General features: G+C 35.1%; 1 protein-coding gene across 9 annotated transcripts in view; it reads left to right on the plus strand.

The window, feature by feature from the left end:
• Positions 1-24,667, plus strand: part of HECTD1 (HECT domain E3 ubiquitin protein ligase 1) — a 61,245-nt gene that overhangs the window by 29,473 nt on the left and 7,105 nt on the right. For 2 of the 9 annotated variants that reach the window (XM_051806214.1, XM_051806217.1), the window contains exons 15-35: positions 1,506-1,781; positions 1,888-1,964; positions 3,353-3,487; positions 3,697-3,843; positions 4,205-4,299; positions 4,700-4,805; positions 5,717-5,851; positions 5,937-6,076; positions 6,569-6,892; positions 7,316-7,482; positions 7,665-7,841; positions 10,493-11,329; positions 14,960-15,181; positions 16,919-17,052; positions 19,077-19,233; positions 20,106-20,328; positions 21,055-21,109; positions 21,346-21,528; positions 21,872-22,082; positions 22,165-22,250; positions 23,762-23,889. In XM_051806214.1, coding sequence (XP_051662174.1) covers positions 1,506-1,781; positions 1,888-1,964; positions 3,353-3,487; positions 3,697-3,843; positions 4,205-4,299; positions 4,700-4,805; positions 5,717-5,851; positions 5,937-6,076; positions 6,569-6,892; positions 7,316-7,482; positions 7,665-7,841; positions 10,493-11,329; positions 14,960-15,181; positions 16,919-17,052; positions 19,077-19,233; positions 20,106-20,328; positions 21,055-21,109; positions 21,346-21,528; positions 21,872-22,082; positions 22,165-22,250; positions 23,762-23,889 — 4,015 coding nt within the window. The remainder of the gene's footprint in view (positions 1-1,505; positions 1,782-1,887; positions 1,965-3,352; positions 3,488-3,696; positions 3,844-4,204; positions 4,300-4,699; positions 4,806-5,716; positions 5,852-5,936; positions 6,077-6,568; positions 6,893-7,315; positions 7,483-7,664; positions 7,842-10,492; positions 11,330-14,959; positions 15,182-16,918; positions 17,053-19,076; positions 19,234-20,105; positions 20,329-21,054; positions 21,110-21,345; positions 21,529-21,871; positions 22,083-22,164; positions 22,251-23,761; positions 23,890-24,667) is intronic. The other 7 variants (XM_051806216.1, XM_051806218.1, XM_051806221.1 and 4 more) reach the window with 5 other exon arrangements.

The raw sequence follows: 24,667 nt of genomic DNA on the forward strand, positions 1-24,667 counted from the left end.
GAAAAAGTAAAACTTCAATGCAAAAGTTGAAATTTAATGGTAATTCTGAAGCTTTAAGTGTGACTCAAAATTCTGTCCAAAGGAACCTGAAATTATTCCCAACCATGTATAAACATAGTACTTGCAGTGCAGCATGCTATATAATAAATTTATTAAAGTGTAATTGTGGAAATTTGAAACTGTTTAATTAACAGAATTTTCATTTTGCATATAAAATCTCAAAGTTATTTTTATAAGTCTTCTCTCTATATGTTATGAAATTTAAGCAATAATGTTATGCCTTCAGTGCATATTTATTTTTGCACAGAGATGATTTACTTCTGTGTTATTAAAAAAAAAAAGCTCGGCAGATTTAAAAAACCTAGAGCTTGTCAATGCAGCAAAAGGAAAACAGCAATTTTTACAAGTGTATGGACTACAGAGGTTGTATTTATCAAATCAATATGCTGAAATCGATATGAGGGTACTTGTTAACTGTGAAGTTGAGATATAATTTTACATTACTGAGGTGTTTGCATTTTTATTTTCAAAGTAATTTTTATCTTTTAAATTATGAACTCAGCCTTGTAATTCCTAAAATATATTTTTATATTTTAATTAAATCTGAGGTAGTTTTTTGGAATAATTTTGGGCTAGATTGCCTGCCCTAAAAGTAGAACATGATTGTGTTTGCAGTCTATTAAATTTCTCTAAATATTGGCTTCTAATTAAGTATCATGTGGTGCTGTTTGGTGTGATTTTTTTTTTTTGTTTTTCTCAGAGATAGAGATCCTTAACAGTTTTGTAATTGCTAAAAAAAAAAAAAGAAAATCTACATCAGAAGTTGAATTAATGTAATGTCACTGTATTAAGTAGCATAATTGTGGCATTCTTAGTTTCTCTGAGGTTCTCCAAATGAGATTAAATAAAAGTTTTAGTATATTTTATGAAAAAATTTTATGACACTTCATCTGAGCAAATAGCTCAAATTTGCTTTTAATACATGTTGACTGTTGGACTAGGTAAAGTCTTGTGAATTTTTTTTTCTTTTTTGTTAGGGCTTCAGCATATTTTCTCCAGTTGCTCTAAGCTACGAAGCTGATTGCTGTTTTCCTGTTGGAAGAGTCATTTAATTTCCTCTTTCTGAAAACTCACTTTTGAGAGTAAATCATACTGACCATAACGAGATTAATTTTTCCAAAACTGAAAGTTTGTCATGGATTTCTTTGATCTTCCTATTATAATTGTAATGATGAATTAATACATTTGTAAATAGCACCTTTCAGAAAGAGTTTCATTGTTACATTGCAGCTTTCATGTGATTGTGGAATAAATCACTGCTGAAGTGCAGAAGTACACTGGGAAGACATTTAGAACGCTTTAAGACCCTTAATTTCAAACTTAATTTTGCATTGAATGTACTCAGTTGTTTTGCTCTTGCCAAAAAAAAAAAAAAAAAACAGCTAAGATACAATGGTGGAATCAGTTGTTGGAAGGAAAAAAATGTTTGTTTCTTTTTTAAATAGAAAGTAGGAGTGAGTTCCTTGAGAAGTTGCAGAGAGCTCGAAGCCAAGTAAAACCATCTACCACAAGCCAGCCAATTTTATCAACACCAGGGCCAACTAAACTTACTGTAGGAAACTGGTCACTCACTTGTTTAAAAGAAGGAGAAATTGCTATTCACAATTCTGATGGTCAGCAAGCTACAATACTGAAGGAAGATCTGCCAGGCTTTGTGTTCGAATCGAACAGAGGAACAAAGCATTCATTTACAGCTGAAACTTCTTTGGGTAAGTATGTAGGTATGTGTTATGTGCAGGTAGGAGCAATTGTGTATGAGGTAGTTTTTTTATTTGTTGCTTTTCATATCTATGAGAAAATGCGACTTTTCTAAAAAATACGTTGCAGGATCAGAATTTGTGACTGGCTGGACAGGCAAAAGAGGAAGAAAACTGAAATCTAAACTGGAGAAGACAAAACAAAAGGTTGGTGAGCATCTGTCTGTTTTATACTTAGAATTTGAGTTTATTTTATAACATGCTTATAGAGTTGTAGTTTCTTCTCAGAGGATTAAAATCTCTGACTTCAACTAGACACAATTTTATGTTAAGCTTGAAGGGGAAAATGTCACTTGGAGCAAAGGACTTCTTCAGGTGGTTTTATCCAACAATATTAGTAAACTCTGTGCTCCTCTGGAGGAAAATGAATTTTCTTTTAAAAATGTAGGAAAATCTAATCTTTCTGACTTAGATTTGTATAATTCCCCAGGATTTTTTCCTTTTTTTTTTTCTTTTATGCAAAAGGAAAAGATGTTATGATCAGTACCAGAGTTGTCAGAGGCATATGATGCTTCTGGTTACTTCATTTAGATAGTAATTTCAGACTGGATGTTGTGGCAGATAGGGTGCTGGAAGTGAACAGTCTGCATTGTAAGAGTTGTGGTAGTGAGGCAAAATGAGTAAATACCCTCATTTTAGACCTCTTTAAAATTCTTCTTTCTCCTCAAACTGAGGGGAAGAACAGAGGAACTAAGAAATTAAATTAAGCTTTTTACAAAAAACCCACAGAGTTAACAGTATGTTCTGTGACCTGCTGATGCCAAGGGCTCAAGCTGATCTTCAGTCTTGAACTGTCTTGCAGTTTCTAACAGGGCAGTCAATGTATTCTGTACCATGTATCTGCAGCATGTAAGAACTTACATCTTGGGAAGTGTGACACTAAGTTGAAAACTAAAACACTGTGAATGAGAATACGTGGGATGATAAGGAAAGGCAGTGCACTCTCGTACCTGAGGTTGCACTGTGTAACTCCAAAGCTTATGTGTTATTGTACGACATGGAATGGTAATGAAAAGGAAAGATTTTTGGGGAATTTCTTATAAGCAAAATATTGTTTAATAAGAAATTATATTATCAAATCTGTATCTTGTGTGAGCCATACTTTGTAGAAACAGTAATTCTTATAATAAGAGCTCATATAGGGACTGAATTGGTTTAAGGAATTAAGCATTCCAAAACCATATCAAACCTCCTTAATTTTATCTTTAAAAAGATTATCTAATCCATGATACAGTTCTAAAAGAAAGATTTACAGATTGAGAGTCCTACCTTCTGTGCTGTAATTTAATACATGACACTAAGCTTAGTTTGTGAGATTCAGTAAGATTCTGTGTATTTCCATTTATTTCTCCTGTACCTTTATCCTTTCACAAGCTTTGCCATTTCATGATGTATGATGGATCTGATTCTTCCCTGTTTGTTTGTCTTTCATGGACTTATTTAAAAAAAGATGACCAAGTTTCCAGTATTTGGGAAAATAGCAATAGTCTCATTACAATAAGGTATGAGTTCTGATTATCAAAATCTATTTCTAGGTTCGCACTATGGCAAGAGATTTATATGATGATCATTTTAAGGCAGTGGAAAGTATGCCTCGAGGAGTGGTTGTAACTCTGAGGAACATAGCAACGCAGTTGGAGTCTGCATGGGAGCTTCATGCAAACAGACAGGTAAGGGTATCCTTCATTTCTCATGTCTGACGTCAGTGACATAATGTTCAGACTAGTCTTTCATGATGTAAGGAGGGTCATAGTATGTCTGAAATGTGGGGAGTTTTAATGCATGTATTGCCTAGATAGGTACTTTCCTGGGATACGGGTTTTCAACTGAAGTGGAAAAACTTACCTTGTTTCACCATAATTATCTTTTTGTCTTTCAGTGTATTGAGGGAGAAAATACTTGGAGAGATTTAATGAAGACTGCTCTTGAAAACTTAATCGTACTATTGAAGGATGAGAATACTATTTCTCCATATGAAATGTGCAGTAGTGGCTTAGTTCAATCATTGCTGACAGTTTTAAATAATGTGAGTTTATAGAACATTGTTGCTGAAGAAAAACTTTCTAAAAAAATAAAATTAAGTCATGTGCCTTCATTTAGAAATTCTATTATAAATATGTCTCCTTCCTGTCTTGGTGAAAATCAGGCAGACTTGCTCCAGTTATTGTTCTACCTGTTGAAGATAAACTGTCACAATAGATGACTGTAGTTAAAATGAACCATTAAAAATCTTTAAATCAACACTGGTCAGGTTTAATGGCTGATGTTTAGCTTTTCGTATACATACTTTAAATAGGGCATTCAGTGGGATTGAATAGATATTTTTGCCTGTGTAACAAACGCATAAATTTCTTTGTATTAAATGTAACGTATTTTTTTCCTATTAGAATGTCGATTTAGATGTGAAACAAGACTGTAGTCAGCTGGTAGAGAGGATAAACGTTTTCAAAACAGCATTCAGTGAAAATGAAGACGACGAAAGGTAAAAATAAAACCAAGCAAAAAAATCACCCCTTTTGCATTTACGAAGCAGTGTGGTATGTTTAAAATAATGTGAAGACTAAGATTATGTTCTTTGAATTTGAGTGGAATAGAAAATTGATCTTAAAAGACAGCATCTGGCATTGAAGTAAAAATGGAAAATTTTTATCTGTAGGAGTCAACTATACTGAATGAACATCTGTTGACAAATATAAAGTGACTTGTTCATCACTGTGCAGATTAATATCTTTTTTACCGTGCTGTAACCATGTGACTAGAACAGATGATATTAGTAGAAATAGCATGCTGAGTTACTTGCCTCACCTGAGTACTGGTCTCTGAGACACTGTAGAATTTTTTCCTCTGTTTTGTGGTAACATGGTAACTGTCCACTTTCACAGTCGTCCAGCAGTTGCATTAATTCGGAAATTGATAGCAGTGTTAGAATCCATTGAACGTCTACCTCTGCACTTGTATGATACACCAGGATCTACATATAATCTTCAGGTAAATGTACAGTGATAACAGCATATCACCCTGGGTGGTACACATCTGAATGCTATATATATTGCACACATTGTCTGCAGAAGTGGATAGAATTAGGTAAAGAACAACGAACTCTTTGGCATCTATTTTCTCTAACACTTAACCTAAATGTGTGGGTGTTCCTCTACTGTGACTTTAACACGTGAAGTGTAAGTAAATTTTGATTGAAGAGATAATGTGTTTGTTCTTTCTTTTGTCTTCAAGTATTGTTGTCTTTATAAAGGAATGTGCCCCCTTATAAGTATCCTTACTACTTGACTAAGCATTTAGTTGAAGGCAATTATTAGACATTTATTTGTAATGACAAGGGATGGGTTTTAACTGTTTAAAGGGTCCCATCTAGGGCTGTATGTTCAGACACCTGCAGGATCATCAGCTTCTTATACAGGACACTTGGCAGTTTGGCTAAAAATATTACTTGTTTTTTTCCAGTTTGTGTAGATTCTTAATTTTTTCTATTTGAAAGCACACTTCAGGATTTTGCAACATGCTAAGGAAGTGTAACTATTTCTGGTTTTATATTAAATTATTAGCAGATAGTTGCAGAAAGTTGTAGAAACACTGTTGCTATTGAATATTTTTGAAAATAATTTTCAATTTATATATTATCGTAGTTGCTAGTCAACAAATAAAAGCTATGAAAACACAGGAGAAGTGAGAAAACAGTAGCTGAGTGTGTTATTGACTTTGACTATCATTTTGAAGCATTGCTTAATTGAAAAAATAAGGCTATCAATTACATTTTAAAGTGTTTCATTAGAATATAGTTTGCTTAAGCTATGCAAAGATACTTGATATGCCACTGAAACTTTTTCTTAAAATTTCAAAGCCTGAACAGAAAAGCCTGTATTAATGTTTAGCTGCTCTCTCAGATATTAACAAGGCGCTTGAGGTTTCGTTTGGAACGTGCCTCAGGGGAGACATCTCTGATAGATCGGACTGGGAGAATGCTGAAGATGGAACCGTTGGCAACTGTTGAATCTCTAGAACAATATCTCCTAAAAATGGTGAGCTACATACCACACACAGAGTTCTCAGGGAGTGGTTGTATTCTGTTTCTTTAATATTTCATTTCCTTTCATTCATATGTAGGTAGCAAAGCAATGGTACGACTTTGATAGGGCTTCGTTTGTTTTTGTACGAAAACTACGTGAAGGCCAAACATTTGTGTTCAGACATCAACATGATTTTGATGAAAATGGAATTATTTACTGGATTGGGACAAATGCAAAGTGAGTTTCTTCAAAGCTAAATATTTAAGTAAGACAAACTATAGACCTTGGGGCAGGATAGGGAGAGAATTAATAACGAAATGAAATAAGTTATGTTTTTAGGAGCAGGAAGTATCTTTTGATCAATAGAATTACATTTCTTTTTGATCTACTTAAATAATAGAATATGAATCACTGAAGTTGTGTTGAGAATTTTTACGCTTCCCTAAGAAATGAAGGAATGGGGAAGTTTGGGTCTTTGTTTTTGCTTGCTGTGGTTCTGTTTGGTTTTGGCTTGGGTTTTTTTCCTTTGCTACAGTAGTTTAAAAAATCCAAACAAATAATGTTTGAAACTTATCTAAAGTTATCTGTTTATCTAGAATTATATTAATCATTTTGGTTTGTGATAAGCTCAGCTGTAATATGCAATTTACAATAAATGTCAAATGTTGCTGATACCTTTTTTTTATGTAAGTAATAATTGATCAGTACATTTTTCTTTTTTTAATATAGAACTGCATATGAGTGGGTAAATCCAGCAGCCTATGGGTTAGTAGTGGTTACATCCTCAGAAGGAAGAAATCTGCCTTATGGTCGTTTAGAAGACATCCTGAGCCGTGACAGTTCAGCTCTCAATTGTCATACTAATGATGATAAGAATGCTTGGTTTGCCATTGACCTTGGCCTTTGGGTTATCCCGTCAGCTTACACATTACGCCATGCTCGAGGGTATGGACGATCTGCTCTCAGAAATTGGGTGTTCCAGGTATCTAAGGATGGACAGAACTGGACTACTTTGTATACTCATGTTGATGACTGTAGTCTCAACGAACCAGGGTATGTCAGTGTATTTTATCACTTTTCATAAAACTGGGCTCAGTTAAAAATATACTTGTCTATAGACTAGTTTAATTTGTCCTGTAGTTCTAATGATATATCCATATAAAGACATGGTAGGCAATGTAAATTATCAAGGATGGGCTGGAGAATAAGTGATTTGTAAGTTCTCTGTATGGTTCATGTAACGGTATTTGTGCTTTTCCATCATTGTGAATTTTGCATTTGATTTTTTGACAAAATAGTAGCACTAACTCATCCAGAGTTTGTTCCTAGTATTAATAGGTTTTATGTATCTTGTAACACATGATCAGCAATATGATTTTGCTTACTTTGGTACTAAGATTTTTTGGTTGTGCTTTGGTTGTTGGTTTTTTTTTTTTTTGGTCACCCACCAACACTCCCTTTCTAATAAACTTAAAGGTCTACAGCAACGTGGCCTTTAGATCCTCCAAAAGATGAGAAACAAGGTTGGAGACATGTTAGAATAAAACAGATGGGAAAGAATGCCAGTGGGCAAACACACTACCTCTCCCTCTCTGGATTTGAACTTTATGGCACTGTGAACGGAGTATGTGAAGATCAGCTGGGTAAGAAAAAGAATGTGTATATATCTTATTTGTTCTTTTAAAATGCTAGTGAGCATACAATAAAAAAATCAACGTGACAAAGGAGGTTAATTTTTGCAGTGGAATTTGCTTAGAAATAAGCTCAAAATTATTCCCCATTCAATACTTTTAAGTCTTTTCATTTCAATTTACATCTCTTGTAGGAAAAGCTGCTAAAGAAGCTGAAGCAAATCTGCGAAGACAGCGACGTCTGGTCCGTTCTCAGGTGTTAAAATACATGGTTCCAGGAGCTCGTGTAATCAGAGGAATTGATTGGAAATGGAGAGATCAGGATGGAAGCCCACAGGGTGAAGGCACAGTTACAGGAGAATTACATAATGGTGAGCATGAATTACCCGAATTTGTAACTGTACCATGATTAGATCATGTGGAGTGGGTATCATTAGAGTATTTCTTTTGTAATGTCTTGAAGTTGATGAAATTTTAAATAGTTTGGGGAGAAGGAACTCAAATGCTACAACTTTTGTGGTCCATTTGTGAATTCCATTTTGATGCATGAAAAAAATTTTTTCTGTACATGAAACTGTAGAGCTCCACTTAACTAAAATACAAAATTGTTATTTAGACATCTGTTGCAAAGTCTATGAAGGTGATTGATGCAAACTGATTAAGGTTTGGGCCTTCAAGATCTATAATTACCTTCTTCATTTCTTCTAGCTTAGCATTTGCAATATATTTCTTGACTTTTGTTGTATCCTGTACCTTTCCTACCTTGCAAGCTTCATTGGGATCAAGTTGTTATTTTTTTTAGTTAAAGCATGAAAAATAATTATCTTAGCAGAATAAAAACCTCCAACAGCCAGGGAAATCAGTACTCAGGAAGCTAAGATACTGAAGAGACTGCAGGAAAGGTGATGATCTTGTCAGCTGAACATTTCCACCTTTTCCCTTCTCTTCCCCCTGTTTTGAGGTATATAAGACTTGCCTTGTTTCTGAAGCATATTCAGCCACTCTTAGGTTCATTCTTAGCCAGACTTGAAAATTTCTTCTAGTTTGTTGTCAGCATTCAAGCATGGAGAAATGTCCAAAGTACAATGTCTTAAAATGTTTTGAAACTTAAATTCTTATTTAAGCTGTTCAGTACAGCTTGTAGGGAATTTTTCCATCATCTATATGTTGTTCTTATCAGATGCAACAGTATCCATAGCTACATTCTCACTTTGAAGACTTTAGGTATTATTGGTGAGTAGTATTCTACCAAATCAGTGTTTTTGTTTCTATGTTCCAGTAAAACTTTCCCATTTAAGCACAGGTGAAATTGAGGTTCATTTATGAAATGGTGATGCCAAACCATTTTTTTCCTGTCACAGCTTTCTTTCAAATAGAATTTTGAAAATTTTGGTCAGTATTCACAAGTTTAGACAAATTTTGAGTTGTTTTAGGGCTATAATGATGGAGCAGTATAACTTCAAGTACATAATACGTACTTAAAACTTGTTCAGATTTAAAATGGTTTGTAATTAATATTTTAGAGAAAGGAACTATACAGAACAAGAACAGTTTAGATATGCTTTTACAAAATACCCTGTCAGATATTCCTAAACTACAGTATGGAACTTTTTTTTTTGTATTTTATAAGAAAGGCAAATAAATTGTAGAAAGAAAAAAAATTCAGGCTTGCTTCACAACTTTACCCTTCAAAGATTGAGTGATGGTACTCAGCTATAGCTCATGAAGAAGGAATAAAATCATACAAGAGTAACATGATCTAAGCTTGCTCACTTGGGGATGAGATGTCTGCTTATCCGATCTGAAAACTGTAGCTGTTTTTAAAGACCTTTCCTCCGGAGTGATATTTCTAAATAGAAAGTTTTCTGTGATCTCCTGTTGTCTAGCAGTGGTGACTGTTGGATAGTTGAAAGCACTTTCGTGCACCTGACAGTACTAAAAAGAATATTTGACTTGAAATTAGCTCTCTTCTATTTCAGTAAAAAAAATATGTGTGTACATCTGGACCTGACATTTGTTTTGAGTTTGTCTGAGGTTGCAGAAGATGATTAAGCTTTAAAGATTTTATTTTCAAAGAAAATGTGTATCAACTAAAATAGTGGCACCAAGATTTGCTGCAGTTAAGATACAATGAGAAATTTAGGGTGACTCTTATATTGTGATACATATTTAGACAAATAAAAATAAATCATTTTGCCCCCATTTCTGTTCTGGTTTGCTAAATTTTGCACATTACCCTTATTATTGCAGATCTATTATATTTAACTTAAAAAATTTTGCTATTCTAAATAATCATTCAATAAAGGAATTGAAGAGTAGCATCTTTTTTGAGTGTTGTTTGGTCCCAGGATAAAGTTTCTTTCTATGAAATATATTCTCTTTGCAAATCTGAAATTTTGCTTGAAGTAGTCCTTACCTGACTGCTGTAAGACTTCTCCTGTGAAAAAGGAATATTCAAGTCTGTGTAACTCACTGAACTAAAAAGCTGTGTAGCAGTGAATTAATTCTTTCACTTTAATAGGGCAAGAATAAGAAATCCCAGACTAATCGGTTTCAGTTTCATGACATATCTTCTGTTGGGTAAATATGCTTATCCGCAACCATCCAACTAAGAAAAATATTATAGAATGTCCTTGCAATAATTATAACTTCTTGACAGATATTAATAAGGTTGTTAGACAGATATTAATAAGGTTATAATACATTTTAATATACATTTCTGTTATTAGAGATTCTAGTAGGTAAGGTTCCTTCCTGAAGGAAACTTTATTTTTGGCTGGATTCTGGGACCCTGAAAATAGAGGATGATCATTCTTGCCACCTCAGTGTTGTCAACATTACAAAATACTAAATAGTTTAAATTTAAACACTTCCTTTTTAATCGGCATTAAGGGTTATTTAGTGATTTCATTAATTTCGACATGCAGCCCTTAAGAGAAGCTGATCCCACATTGTGGAGCTACTGTCTGACACGCTCCTGTCTGCTTTCTGCTGGATCTCACAAACTCCTGTCCCTTTCCAGGCTGGATTGATGTCACCTGGGATGCTGGTGGCTCTAACTCTTACCGTATGGGCGCAGAAGGAAAGTTTGACCTCAAGCTTGCACCAGGGTACGACCCTGATTCAGCGGCATCACCCAAACCTGTTTCATCCACTGTTTCAGGCACAACGCAGTCATGGAGCAGCTTGGTGAAAAACAACTGTCCAGACAAGACGACTGCTGCTGCAGGCTCTTCAAGTAGAAAAGGAAGCAGCAGTTCTGTGTGTAGCGTGGCAAGTAGCAGCGACATCAGCTTGGGTTCGACCAAAATGGAGCGGAGATCAGAAAGTGTATTGGAGCAAAATATAGTTTCAGGCACTGACGTCCATGAACCAATTGTTGTTCTGTCATCCGCTGATAGTGTGCCTCAGGCTGACATAGGGTCGTCTTCCAGTGCGAGCACCAGCACCTTAACAGCGGACATGGGAAACGAAAATGCAGAGAGGAAGTTAGGTCCTGATAACTCAATACGTTCTCCTGGGGAGTCCAGTGCTATATCCATGGGAATTGTTAGCGTAAGCTCTCCTGACGTGAGTTCAGTCTCCGAACTGACTAATAAAGAAGCAGCTTCCCAACGACCTCTGAGCTCTTCAGCAAGTAACAGACTCTCAGTCAGTTCTTTGTTGGCTGCTGGGGCACCGATGAGCTCTAGTGCAAGTGTTCCCAACTTATCATCTCGGGAAACTTCTAGTCTCGAGTCCTTTGTACGAAGAGTGGCAAACATAGCACGTACCAATGCCACAAACAACATGAATTTGAGCCGGAGTAGCAGTGATAACAATACTAATACTTTGGGAAGAAATGTTGTGAGTACTGCAAGTAAGTAAACTATTTTTATTTTTAGTTGAAGCTTTTGTTGTTTCTTTGCCTTTCATTACACTTAAACAAGTTTGGATTCTGTTGGCCTGATAGAGAAATGAACTTAGAGCAGCCTTGACCTTGTGTGTACCTGTAAAACTTCTGAAAAGCTCACAAAGTTCATGTCAGCTGAAAAGTACCCATCAAATAGAAGGTAATTTGAAATTTATACCTGTTATATATTTAGGAAGAGAGAGACAGTATGGTTTAGACCAAGAGGTTGGAAGTCTAGCAACAGTAGCTCATGTCAGGTATTTATGCTTTCTGATCTGTGTAGATTTTGCACATTCACCTTGTACCTGTCTATTTCCATTATTTTGCCATTTTCTTCAGGAGGCAGTTTGTGCATATTGTGAAGTCTCTGAGCATAGGAACTAAGAACACAGCAGAAAGAAAAAAGGGAACTTCAGTATAATGAAATATTAGTCGATTCCTTCATTCTATTGGGCTGCATAGCGTAATGTGCTCAATACTGTGTGTGTTTTCTAAAGATGGTATCGTCGTTAAGGCTTAGATTCGGTGAACTGTTCAGGTGCATTTAATGTAAGGAACTTCGTAGTTAAGTGTTTAATTGACTGTGTACATGCTTTAACATTTGCATGTTCTGAGATTATATGTAGGATGAAGGTATTAGCAAGGGAAGCTGTAAACCTTCTTGTTGAGAGTTCACTATTTTGAGCATGCTGCCATCAAAGTTGTTACTCTGTTCTCTGATGGTGATTGTATTTTAACTGGAGAGCTGCATTTCATGAGGTAGCCAGGTCAGAAAAGGTAAAATTACCCAAGCTAGAAAAAACCACTCAGCTTCCTGTTAAGCTTTCATGCTTTCCAAGGAATGTGAAAAGAATGTCAGTGAAGCAGAAGGGTCTGGAGCACAAGTCTTATGAGGAGCAGCTGAGGTTTGTTTAGCCTGGAGAAAAGGAGGCTTAGGAGAGATCTTATTGCTCTCTACAACTGTGTGAAAGGAGGTTGTGGTGAGGGGGTGCAGTCTCTTTTCCCAGGTAAGAAGTGACAGGGGAGGTTTAGATTACATATTAGGAAAAATTTCTTCATTGGAAGGGTAGTTAGGCATTGGAACAGGCTGCCCAGGGAGGTGGTGGAATCAGCATCCCTAGAAGTGTTCAGTAGTTGTGTAGATGTGGCCCCTGGGGACATGGTTTAATGGTGAACATGGCAGTGCTGGGTTAACAGTTGGACTCGATCTTAGAGGTCTTTTCTAACCTTAACAATTCTATGATTCTAGGCTTTCTTATTTAAAAATATGGTGTTTGCTTTTAGCATTTTTAATTTTTTTAAAATACTGAATGTTCTATTTTTTTGTTGGGGAGATTTATTATTTTTAATGTATTCTTACATTCATATTGCGATACTGGGGATGGGGGGCAATTGTTTGAAGCCTATATTAAAAATATAAATAAGATATTCAAGGAAAACTTTACAGTAATTGGTCCCTTTTTAGGCAGATAGTGCCTCTGGTTCTGAAGTAGTTTTGTGTTGGGGGAAGAGGGAAGAGAGCACCTTTGAAAAACATGGTAAAATAGTTCAGCAGCGTATTTAACAGATTTCATGCATGTTTGATGCCGTACGCTGGAAAAGTTAGAAATAAGAATAGGGCAAATTAAAAATGTAATTATTTGATTAAAATATTCATACTTTACATTATCCCTCATGTAGGAATTATCTTGTTTTATACATTTTATATGAATAGAATGGTAAATGGTAAGTCATCCCCCCAAAAGAGATCAGAGACTAAATTGAAGGAATTTCACCATAGACCATTGTGACAAGCTTGGATTTTTAAAAATTTGTTGGGGTTTTGACCTGTTCAGGTTAAAAAACGAAACAACTCCTCCCCTCCAGAAAAAAAACAAAAAACCAAAAAAACAAAACAACAAAAACCCAAAAATTCCCAAACCCCAAACAAGCCACTCACAACACCCCACCCCTCAAAAAAACACCAACACCCAAAAAGTAAAGAGTGAAATCATGATTAGTGATGTAAGCGTTTCTGGACTTGCTGTACTGGTTGCATTGAAAAACATCAGTATTTGCCAGAAGTTAAGTGTTGTCTGGGGTAGCCAGTTTCAATTTGGTCTTGAATTCAGAGCAACTGAAATGCTGATGCTTAATGGCTTTTTCTGTTTCCTGTAACAGCAAAGAGTTTACTGCTATTAATTAGTAGTGGGTGGAAGATGTGCATACTGAACAACTTATTTTCAATTTCTTCAACAACAAAAGAAAGACTCTGGTTTTTCATTTCCGTGGTTTCATAACAATGAAGATAAGCTTATTAACAACTCTAGATTTAAATTTCACACTTTCCCTCATTATTATATTTTTATTTTACACTCTTCCTGCATTGTTATATTTTTATTTGCAAAATGTTACTTACTTCCTAAGGGGCGGGGACTGGGATGGGGGCAGTATGTGACAAAGAAGAAAAACAGAAACAGTAACATTTATTTTTCACAAAAACTACCAAATGTACTTAAGAGAAGAATCTTTGTACCCTTCTTCAAGGGTAGTAACCTTTGCAAACTTTAATAATAGTCTGAAATTCAGATATGGGGTTTATTTTTAAAAAACCAGTGTCTTAGTTTACGTAAACTGCAATAATGGAAATGCGTACTTTAAAACTGCAAAACTTGAATTTGATAAAGTTTAGAAAAAGTAGATTGGAAACCATAAGGCTTAAATTCTAAGTACAGGTGACCCATCAAGTTTTCATGTGCAAATGTGTGATTAATCTCCTTGCTTGAAGATAAGCACGTGAGAAAATGTTTTGAAGACTGGGATCTACTTGCACATCGGTATAAATTGTACTCAGTTACGTACATTACCTGAAATTCTTTCTGTTGAGTCTACAGTGAATTCAGTTTTGTTTCAGTTGTTAACTAAAATGCATTTACTGTGTTTTATTTGAATGTGCAGTAAGGTAACTTCTTAGTTGTTGCTTGCTTTTTCTGAAAATTATTTAAATAAGTGATCCAACATAAGTCAGTCACTTGTGTTTCACGGTACTGTCAGTTCAGGTTTGTTGACTGTGATGATAATATGTTTTAATAGTTATAGTCTAGTAGTTATGTGAAAAGAGCTCCTTTAAGAACTTTAGAAAAGTTCACAATAATCACAGGTTTCATGTTTCTACTGTTTTAAATTAACTTATATATAGTTAAGTTGTTTTCCCTGTATAATATGACTGTATTGTTGTTTAGAGGTTAAATTACATTTTAGGTTTAAAGATAGACCACAACATTGGAGTAATAGATTTCAGAAATTCTCTTCATACATTGAAAATGAAATCAAGTAATTTCAGATTTACAGTGGGATTTGGGGATTTATTTGATAAAATTATTTATTTTTAATATACACAATGGAATAAGCTCAGAAGTGGATTACAATCTGCATTGTAAGGTGCACTTTTGCATTGGGAAACCCTTCCCTTTTATATTCTGTTGTTCTTTATGTAAAATAACACACTGATAATTTTTCAATCCCAAATATATTTTTCAACACAGGAGTCATGCATGTAAGTTGTACTCTTCAAGTCATCAAATCATTTATTTTATCTTACCATATCTTTATCTATAGCTTCTCCTCTTATGGGTGCCCAAAGTTTTCCTAATCTGACTACAACTGGTACCACATCAACAGTGACCATGTCTACATCCAGTGTTACTAGCAGCAGCAATGTAGCTACAGCAACTACAGTTTTATCTGTTGGTCAGTCGCTTAGTAATACTCTAACTACTAGCCTAACATCAACATCTAGTGAGAGCGATACAGGGCAGGAGGCAGAATATTCTTTATATGGTAAGTTTCATTTTTAAATGAACGTAAGCATTAGACTTCCCATTAATGGTTTTTTTCCTTTTCCATTGTTGTGATTTTCTCGTGTAGTAGTTTATTTACTGAAAAGTGTTTGAAAGCTGAGCTGTTCATATGTTGCTAATTCTGTAAGGCAGTAAGTAAAATAATGTTAATGTCGTAGTATTTCCTTATGTTTTTAAGCAGTTTGTATCCCACGTTATTACTATTTATGATACGCTCTATTTAGGCACTTAAATATTTTCCATCATCAAATTTAATATCTAATGTAGCTTTCATATGTACTTGTAATTAAAATCAAAATGTTATTTCTTGTGTTTTGTAGGCGTGCTACATGCACAGCCTGATGTGCCTTGTATTAGTCTGGTTGAAAAGCATCCACCATTAGGCATATTGTACACTTAAAATAGGTGCCAGGTATATCAGTACCATCATAGTAATTGCAAAAAATTGGAAAGAACACAAAAATTAAAATGACATGGAGAATGGAATTATATGATTTGAGGAACATCATCCAGAGTTATGTGGACACTGTACCCTAGAAACAGACTTTAGGACAGTAGTTACTTGCAGGATATGAATATTGGAAAAGAAGATTTAGATAACTAGGTCAGTAATACCTAGGAATCAAGATGATAAAATGAAGTAAAAAAAAAACCCTGGGTTGGATATGGGAAAATACTTCCCAATGTAAAGTTTATTGGATTGTGAGATGTTCTGGAAAAAAAGGTACTTGATTTGTTTACAATTTTATTGGATTAAGATTGTGTTCTCTTTTGTTGCCTTTTAAATTACTTGAAGAATATCTGGTCATTTCAATGGATATTGGAATTGAGCTGCTTGGAGGCAGTTGATTAATATATCTACATATACCATCTCCCTTTATTCTTTTAATTAAGTCTGATTTGATATTTCAATTGGGTGACAAGTCTTAAAATATATCACAAACAACTGAGCAAATAGAGTATGTTAAATTTTCTGTATGGGTGGTGGCAACAATTCATAGGGTGTTTCAGTAGTATAGGTAGTTTCTATATGTATAGAAAAATGTAAAAGTTGAAAGCTTCATCCCATCCACTTATATTGCTGTGAAATTCTTTTCTTGGGATGAAATTCTACCTCTTTGGGATGTTGTTTAAGTCTTAGTACTAGGTTGGTAAAATTGAACTTTGTCTCTGCCTTCAATTTCTTGTTACAGTAACTAATTAGCAATTGAATCTTTAAAAATATTACTCTTAAATATTTATCTTAAATGTAATTTGAGGTCTAAGACACACTGTTAGTGGAAATTACATCACTGACCTGTTTTTAAAATTAATTAGACATAGAAACAGACAGTATGCATTTGTGTACCTCTTTTGAGATGCTTATTAATTTAAAATAAGTGTAATTATGTTTGCTATAAGCAAACAAAAAACTGATCACTCTTGATCACTATTAATTATACCAATATTAAGTACTGCTTTTGTTAGTTATGGTCTTGAGTAGACCCATGAACTTTTTAGCTATGTGCTAAAGCCATGGACTTTTAAAATGTGCTTTTAACACATCTTTTTATCTTCTTATGCAATAAGCAATGTTTTAGTTTTTTCTTGTTTTAGTGAGATTTGTTTTTTCACTCTGCCCAATGCTTCTGTTCTTTAATTTTAAAAATTTTGCTTTAAAGGTTATTCTTGACTTTTGTTCTGTATGTAAATGTATATATATATGTATCTATTATAGATTTTCTTGATAGCTGCCGAGCTAGCACTCTATTGGCAGAATTAGATGATGATGAGGATCTACCTGAACCAGATGAAGAAGATGACGAAAATGAAGATGATAACCAAGAAGATCAGGAATATGAAGAAGTTATGGTATGGTACAGTTAGCATAAGATGGTATCTTAATTGACTAGCAGATGCATTAAAAATCAACAGATTTTTTTGGCAATAAGAAGTCCTAGCTATAATATTTCCATTAATTAAAACAATTTTATTTAGATTTTAGTTTCTTGCATATAATAAAAAAATACAAGAAAAGTGGTTTTGAACACCAGCACACCCTGAGACCGCATAGGTCAGAATGAACATCTTAAAACCAGCCTGGGAACAAAATGACAGACAGTGGAAACGACTTTGTGGGTAGGCTGCTGCATTTTCATAATGATACAGTTCTAGGATGTGTTTAACTGTAGGCTTGCATGAAGCAAAAAGTTTGTTAGAGCAACTATGTCTTCTAAAAAAAACCTCACCAAAAAAACAATGGGGTGGGGGCAATAGATTTTTGCTTACACTGTTGGGAGTTCTGGCCTTTCATCTGGTTGTTCTTTAGTGGAAGGGAATAACGGTTGGTCTTCTACTACCACCACTGAAGTGATCAGCATGGATATTGCAAAATATAAGACTTCACTAATAATAACTTAATGTTTTATGTAATAAAAGTAAATATTGGTTTATGGAATTACAGAAGCTTCCTGTTGCATTTAATATGCAAAGTTTTATTTATTTGAACCAAAATATTTAGCATTTTAAATTAGTGATTATGCTCTTAATAGAAACTCTGGTACATTACGAACTATTTTGTTATTTCACCTTCTGCACAAATATACAAAATTAGGAAGAAAAAAGCTAGTGCTACTTAAATAGATCTGCGATGCAAACAGTGACATTAGTTTGTAGACTGTTGACCACTTTTCAGAAAATGTTAAACGGAGTTACTATTGTTCATGGGAAGCAGCAGAAATAGCAGAAATAGACTTTCATTGAGACTACACAGCAAGAAGCAGGTCTGGAAAAGAAAATTTTCCCTTTTTGGGCTCCAGAACTATTCCCTCTGATATACCATGTAATTCTTCTCAGTGAGGAGTTCAACAGATTAAAAACTTGTTGTAGAAAATTCATAAGCAATTTACACTTGCTAAAGCTCATTCAAAATTAGGGGTTTTTTTCCCCCACCATAATAGTTCTAGTATTTTTGATTTAATCTCTGGATAAAATGTGTATATTTTATATACTAATATGTGATACACTTTGGAAAAAATTGCTTCTTGTTTTCAGAAAAACTAATGTGTTTATTTTGACACCATTGGCTTATTTGAATTTATGGTATTACAAAGTTTGTGGAATACACACAATATCTACACCAAGTTTGCTCATCTACAATACTTTGTATTTTTCCTGTGTTCTGGTGCTTCATGGAATGTTTAATTCTTTCCAGAAACTGTAAATATACCCATTATAAGGTTAGCCCTGTTGGTTTCTCTATGTCTGCAGTTTTGATAATTTTGGTTCCTGCTAAGGGGAACTAAAACTGTTAAGTGCCTACTTTGATTTCTTCTATGTCAGTTTTCTCTGAAATTGGGGAAGACGTAAAGAATTGACAGAATGTTGACAAGAACCACAGTGAGACTCCACAACCTCTGGGCAACCTGTTCCAGTGCTCAGTCACCTGCACAGTAATTAAGTTCTTCCTCATATCCAGATGGAACTTTCTGTGCATCAGTTTCTGCCCTTTGGCTCTTGTCTTATTTCTCAGTACCACCAAGAAGAGCTTGGCTACATCCTCTTGGCACCCCCCCTTCAGATGCTTGTATACATTGATGAGGTCTCCTCTCAGTCACCTCTTCTCCGGGCTGAACAGGCTCAGATATCTCAGTCTGTTCTCATAAGAGAGATGCTCCAGTCTCTTAGTCATCTTTGATTAAGCTGGACCCATTCCAGGAGCTCCATGTCTCTCTTGTACTGAGGAGCCCAGAACTGGACACAGTATTCCAGATGTGGCCTCACCAGGGCTGAGTTGCAGTTCAGTTTATGTGACTGCTGTATTCCCTGAGTTTTAATTTTTTGTTTAAATGATATTTTTGTAGCAGAATCTAAAAAACAACTACATTTTTTTATAGGAAGAAGAGGAGTATGAAACCAAAGGAGGCCGTAGAAGAACATGGGATGATGATTATGTATTGAAACGGCAATTTTCTGCTTTGGTTCCTGCTTTTGACCCAAGACCTGGTCGTACTAATGTCCAGCAGACAACTGACCTAGAAATCCCTCCACCGGGTATGCTGACAAGATATTTATGATGCTTAATCTGGCTTTAGGATGGAGACTCACTGTTAAGGGGCCCACTGTTCTGGGGATCCTATCACTGTTAACCAGAACAACATGCTTTTGTGGCTTTGTGGCTTTTCTCTGTTTGAGTGAGAGTTTCATCTACCTCCACAAGTCCAAGCATTACTAGGGAAAAAGTAAATTAAATGCTGTGTAAAATAGGCAAACTCATGAATTTAACTCGGATCATCTCTTAAAATGATAAATAATAAAATCTCTTGATAGGATAAAGATGTGATAAATCTCTTGGTATGTCTGGTTCCACCTGCAGGGATTAAACTGTCTTAGAGTTACCCAGAATAGCTTTGATTGGAGAGGGCTTGCTGAAACAGTCCAAAGCAGAGGCAAGGGGGAAGGTAATACAGTAAGGGAGCCGTCTGTGCGATCAGCAGCATAGCACCTGGTCTTGCTCCTTAGTTCATTCCTGTTCATCAGTGTGGAGGTACTCAATGTGCATAACAGAAAGGAATAAATAGGCTTTAGTGTATGTGGAAATGAACTGCTGTTGATGTTGAAGAACTGAAAGGAAGATACTGTGTGTGAAAAGAATAAAGCACATGCTGTGATAATATGAAAGATGATAACAAGATGTAAGGATCAATAGGGATTTCAAAAATTCCAGTTAGCTTTACTCACATGAAAAAGTGCTCTGATTATAGCCCTTAGATATAGTCTGTAGTTAAAACTCAGTATCTTCTCTTTGGCGTGTGTACAGAAAGTCTTTACACTTCATTATTGTGCACTTTATTGATGTTGCAGCCAACTTGCAATGCGTTATATATTTTGTATTAATGGCTTCTCAAATGATTTTTCACACGCAGGTACACCTCATTCAGAACTCTTGGAAGAGGTTGAGTGCATGCCTTCACCACGTTTAGCACTTACCTTGAAAGTTTCAGGTCTTGGAACAACTCGAGAAGTAGAACTGCCTCTAACAAACTTTCGATCTACCATCTTTTACTATGTACAGAAATTGTTACAGCTCTCCTGTAATGGCAGTGTGAAATCTGACAAACTTAGGCGTATTTGGGAGCCAACCTACACGTAAGCTCACTAGTTTATTATTCTGGGTAGAGAACACTGTGACTGATTAGGAAATGGATGCAAAACAATGTTAATTTTTTTCTTCTTCCTCTGTAAGAAGCAATATTAGAATTAGGTGGGGTTTTTGTGTTTGTCAGTATGTTCCTACTCGTTTTGAAACTACTGCTGTGCCTGCAAAACAAAAAAACCTCATAACCTCTAATGCTCAACTGTGATTTGTTAACATTCCAAAAGTCAAGCATTGACCAAGGAAAAAAGAATTTTGTCTGTTCAGGGACCTGCTTGGAAAAATCCCATGGGGTTTACAGTCCTAGAGAAAAGATAAGTTTCTAGTTAAAAAGCATGAGAAACAGTTGTGAATATGCATATCTCCTAAGTTAATGCACAGTAAGCTACCGTAGGTCTTAAAAATTTCAAAGAGTTGGTGCGTGTGTAGTGAAAAATCTAAAGTTGGTTTGGGAAATGTGTACAGTGAAGGTTGTTTGATTACTCAAACCTCATTTAAGGAAGCATAAATTAAATACTTTGCAAGCTAAATATCAACATCATGAAAATAGAGCTTATTAGGGTATCCCAGATGTTCTGTGCAGCAGAGAGCGGCTGCTGTTGCTGATTTACATCATATTGTCTAAATGTCACTGATGTCTAACAGGTCAATGTATGACTTCATAATTTAGAGGATGTGCTATGAGTATGAAATATTAACTCAATTGTTTTGATATCTAGAATCATGTACAGAGAAATGAAGGATTCTGATAAAGAGAAAGAAAGTGGAAAAATGGTAAGACCTATCTCTGTGCCTTTGTTTATGTTCTGTGGTTCTAACAAAAGCAAAAGAAATCCTATTGCAGTTTTTGAAATGCTACATTAAAAAAAACTAACTGTCTTCAATTACTTAAGGGATATGCGTGAGTATATTTGTAAATGCATGCTCCTTTAAAAAAATTATGTACTGCATGTGAAATCTTCAAGACTTTACAATCAGGAAGAACCAACATTTGGTGGTTCCTGTTGTAGGGTTGCTGGTCAGTAGAGCATGTGGAGCAGTACCTTGGCACTGATGAATTACCAAAGAATGACTTGATAACCTACCTGCAGAAGAATGCAGACTCAGCTTTCCTGCGCCACTGGAAATTAACCGGCACTAATAAAAGTATTAGGAAAAACAGAAATTGTTCCCAGCTCATAGCTGCATACAAGGTATATGTCTGCATCCAAACTTTTTTTTATTATGAATGGCTGTGTGCTTTGTTTTGCAGCTTTAAAGATTCTTGTGGAGGGAGAGCTATGACATGGATAGGGAAGCTGAATGTTCAAAAGCCAATATCAAGTTTAGGTTTTGCTGCTCTTGGCCTTTTTATTTTAATGTCTTCTGTTAAATGTAGTTGTGTTGAAATGCATTTGAATCATGATTTGCACCATGCACAACTTGACTGTGTTAAGTTTGAACACAGTAACCATTTTGATTTTTTTAAATCATCAACTTAGAGTGCACAGTCCTAAAGAAAGCAGTTTTCATTGTTAACAATTCTTTTTTTCACAGGATTTTTGTGAACATGGATCAAAATCTGGATTAAGTCAGGGAGCCATTTCTACTCTTCAAAATTCTGATATCCTTAGTTTGGCAAAAGAACAACCTCAGGCCAAAGCTGGCAGCGGACAGAACTCCTGTGGAGTAGAAGATGTTCTGCAATTACTTAGAATTTTGTATATAGTTGCCAGTGACCCTTACACAGCACGAACTTCTCAGGAAGGTAAGTTAGTTATTTTGCAGAGCTTTTAAAATATTTTAATGAAAACAAAATAAAGTAAAAATTTTCTCTTGATTATTTTTAGAAGGAGATGAGCATCCTCAGTTTAACTTTCCACCAGATGAATTCACAAGCAAAAAAATTACTACAAAGATTCTGCAACAGATTGAGGTATTACATTAATGTATTATGCACAATGTATGTGTGTCATTGTTTTTAAGCCTTTATTATTCTCTTCCTTATTTTGACTGTTTGAAATTAATAGTTTTTTCGCCATTTTGATTTTTGAATTATTTCATACGTATTTTCTTCTTTATAGTTTGGATGAGTAAATTATGTAAGAATAGACTAGTCTGAATGAAAGCATACAGTTCTTTTTCATACAAAACTTTTTTTCTTGATTATATTTTACTTATGAATAATAATTTTTTTCTGTACCAGCCATTGATGTTACAACCGTAGTGTGTATATGTCTGTATGTCTGCCTGATGATAATGTAAGAAAGGCAATTGATTATGTTAAGGTTCACAGACATTTTATGGCATATATATTCTACACAAAGCTTTCAAAAATAGCATCTAGAAAAGATCTTATTGGTACCAGGTCAGTTAGATACATTAAAAAGGAAATTTTAAGGTGTAGTTCTTCCAAAGAACTATGTTTTCTTTAACAAAGATTTGAAGAAAATTCTTGACTTAGCCCTTGTGTAGTTTTTGAGGTTTTTAATTACAGTTAAGTTGCCCTAATTTTTTGTTTAAAAAAAAGTTCAGGTTTTTGTGTTCTTTTATAGATTGTTCAGGCACCCTGAACATCCTTATAGTAATAATTTCTGTAGCCTTCTTTATTTTAGAAGGGACTATAGTAATATTTCAATGGGGATCATCTTTACTACCACCGAGTTTCTTTTGTGTCTTCTGGTATTGAGAAGGTAGTATCTAATCACTTTTGGGCAAAACTCAGGAGTAATTCTCTCTAGGTAATTGGATCCTTAGATCTCCCCAGTGTTTTGAGTAGTACATACCCCCAGATTTACTACAGCTTTCAATGTCTATGTCAAAGCACCCTTGAGTCCTAGAAACTTTATAAACTTAGACTTGTAGAATCACAGAACACTGAATGTGCTGAGTTGGAAGAGACCCATGAGGATCATTGATCCTGGCCCTGTGCGAGACACCCCAAGATTCACATCGTGTGACTGAGAGTGTTGTCCAAACTCTTCTTGAACTCTGTCAGGCTTGGTGCTGTGATCACTTCTCTGGGGAGCCTGTTCTGGTGCCCAACCACCCTCTGGGTGAAAAACTTTCTCCTAATATCCAACCTAAATCACCCCCACTCAGCTTCATGCTGTTTCCTGTTGACTCTCTTCACTGGTCAGTACCTGCCTCTCTGCTTCCCCTCGTGGGGATGTTGTAGATTGCAATGATGTCTCCCCTCAGTCTCTGCTTCTCCAGGCTGAGCAGACCAAGTGACCTCAGCCATTCCTCATGTAGTTTCCATGTTGATAGCATTTAAAAAGGGGGGGAAGAAGTGTCAGTTGCTAAGGAAGAAACTTAAGCACAGACGAAAACTCTGTACTTTGGGTGTATTGGGTGTCTGTGTAGTTAGTTACAAACTTGTTGGGACCACCTGAGTCTAATATTAAAAACATTGTTGTTTTTTTTCCCCTCTGCATTAAACTACAGGAACCCTTGGCACTAGCAAGTGGGGCTTTGCCAGACTGGTGTGAGCAACTAACAAGCAAGTGTCCTTTCTTAATTCCATTTGAAACAAGACAGTTGTACTTCACATGCACAGCATTTGGAGCATCAAGGTAAAAAAAAAAAAAAAGTAAGACAGCTTCCTTTTAATAAATTGCTGATTTGCAGAAGGACCTTATCCTAATGAGACAGATTTTGCTTGCCACATGTGAAGCATTTTGGATACTAGAAGGAAGAAGATGGAAAAGTTTAGAAAGACAAGAAATTTCATTTTTTAACTTTAGCTGAAGACTTGCTAGTGTACTTCTAGCTAGGTTATCCTATCAGGCAGTAATTTGACTGGGTTGCAGTTCATTGCATAAAGGACTGAAAAACAAAATAGAAAACATTCTGCAAATCATATAAATTAAATGGGTTTTTAAAACATACACCAAATCACAAATCCTTTTATAGTTCCTGCAATTGTTTTATGATTGTTTTGGTTAATTTATTTTTAATTCACTGAAGTCTTAAAAAACGAGAAGAAATCTAACAAAAAGATGCTATTTTGAAAGTTACTAGCTGCACAATGAAACTGTAACAAAATCAGACTTCAAAACATTTAAGGGTACTCTCTAGAGTTCATTAACTTGGAATCCTTAATATTTTGATTACAGCAGTGATTACCTTGAGAGTATATAGGCAGTGTAAACCTTTTTGTAAACCTTTATCTAATGAGAAAAAAAAATTAGTTTTCGAGGGTTTTCTTGGCTGGTTTTGCTTGTTTGTTTTCCAAACCAAGGTGTAGAGAGAGAATTGCAGAAATTACTGTTGTCTAATTCACAGTAGAAATGCCTCATAAAGACTATAAAACGAGGCACTTAGAAAGAAAGAAAAAGAAGGAGAAGAAAA

The sequence above is a fragment of the Manacus candei genome, unplaced genomic scaffold, assembly GCF_025592945.1.
Source record: "Manacus candei isolate 608988 ecotype Guabito, Panama unplaced genomic scaffold, ASM2559294v1 h1tg000067l, whole genome shotgun sequence".
Lineage (NCBI taxonomy): Eukaryota > Metazoa > Chordata > Aves > Passeriformes > Pipridae > Manacus > Manacus candei.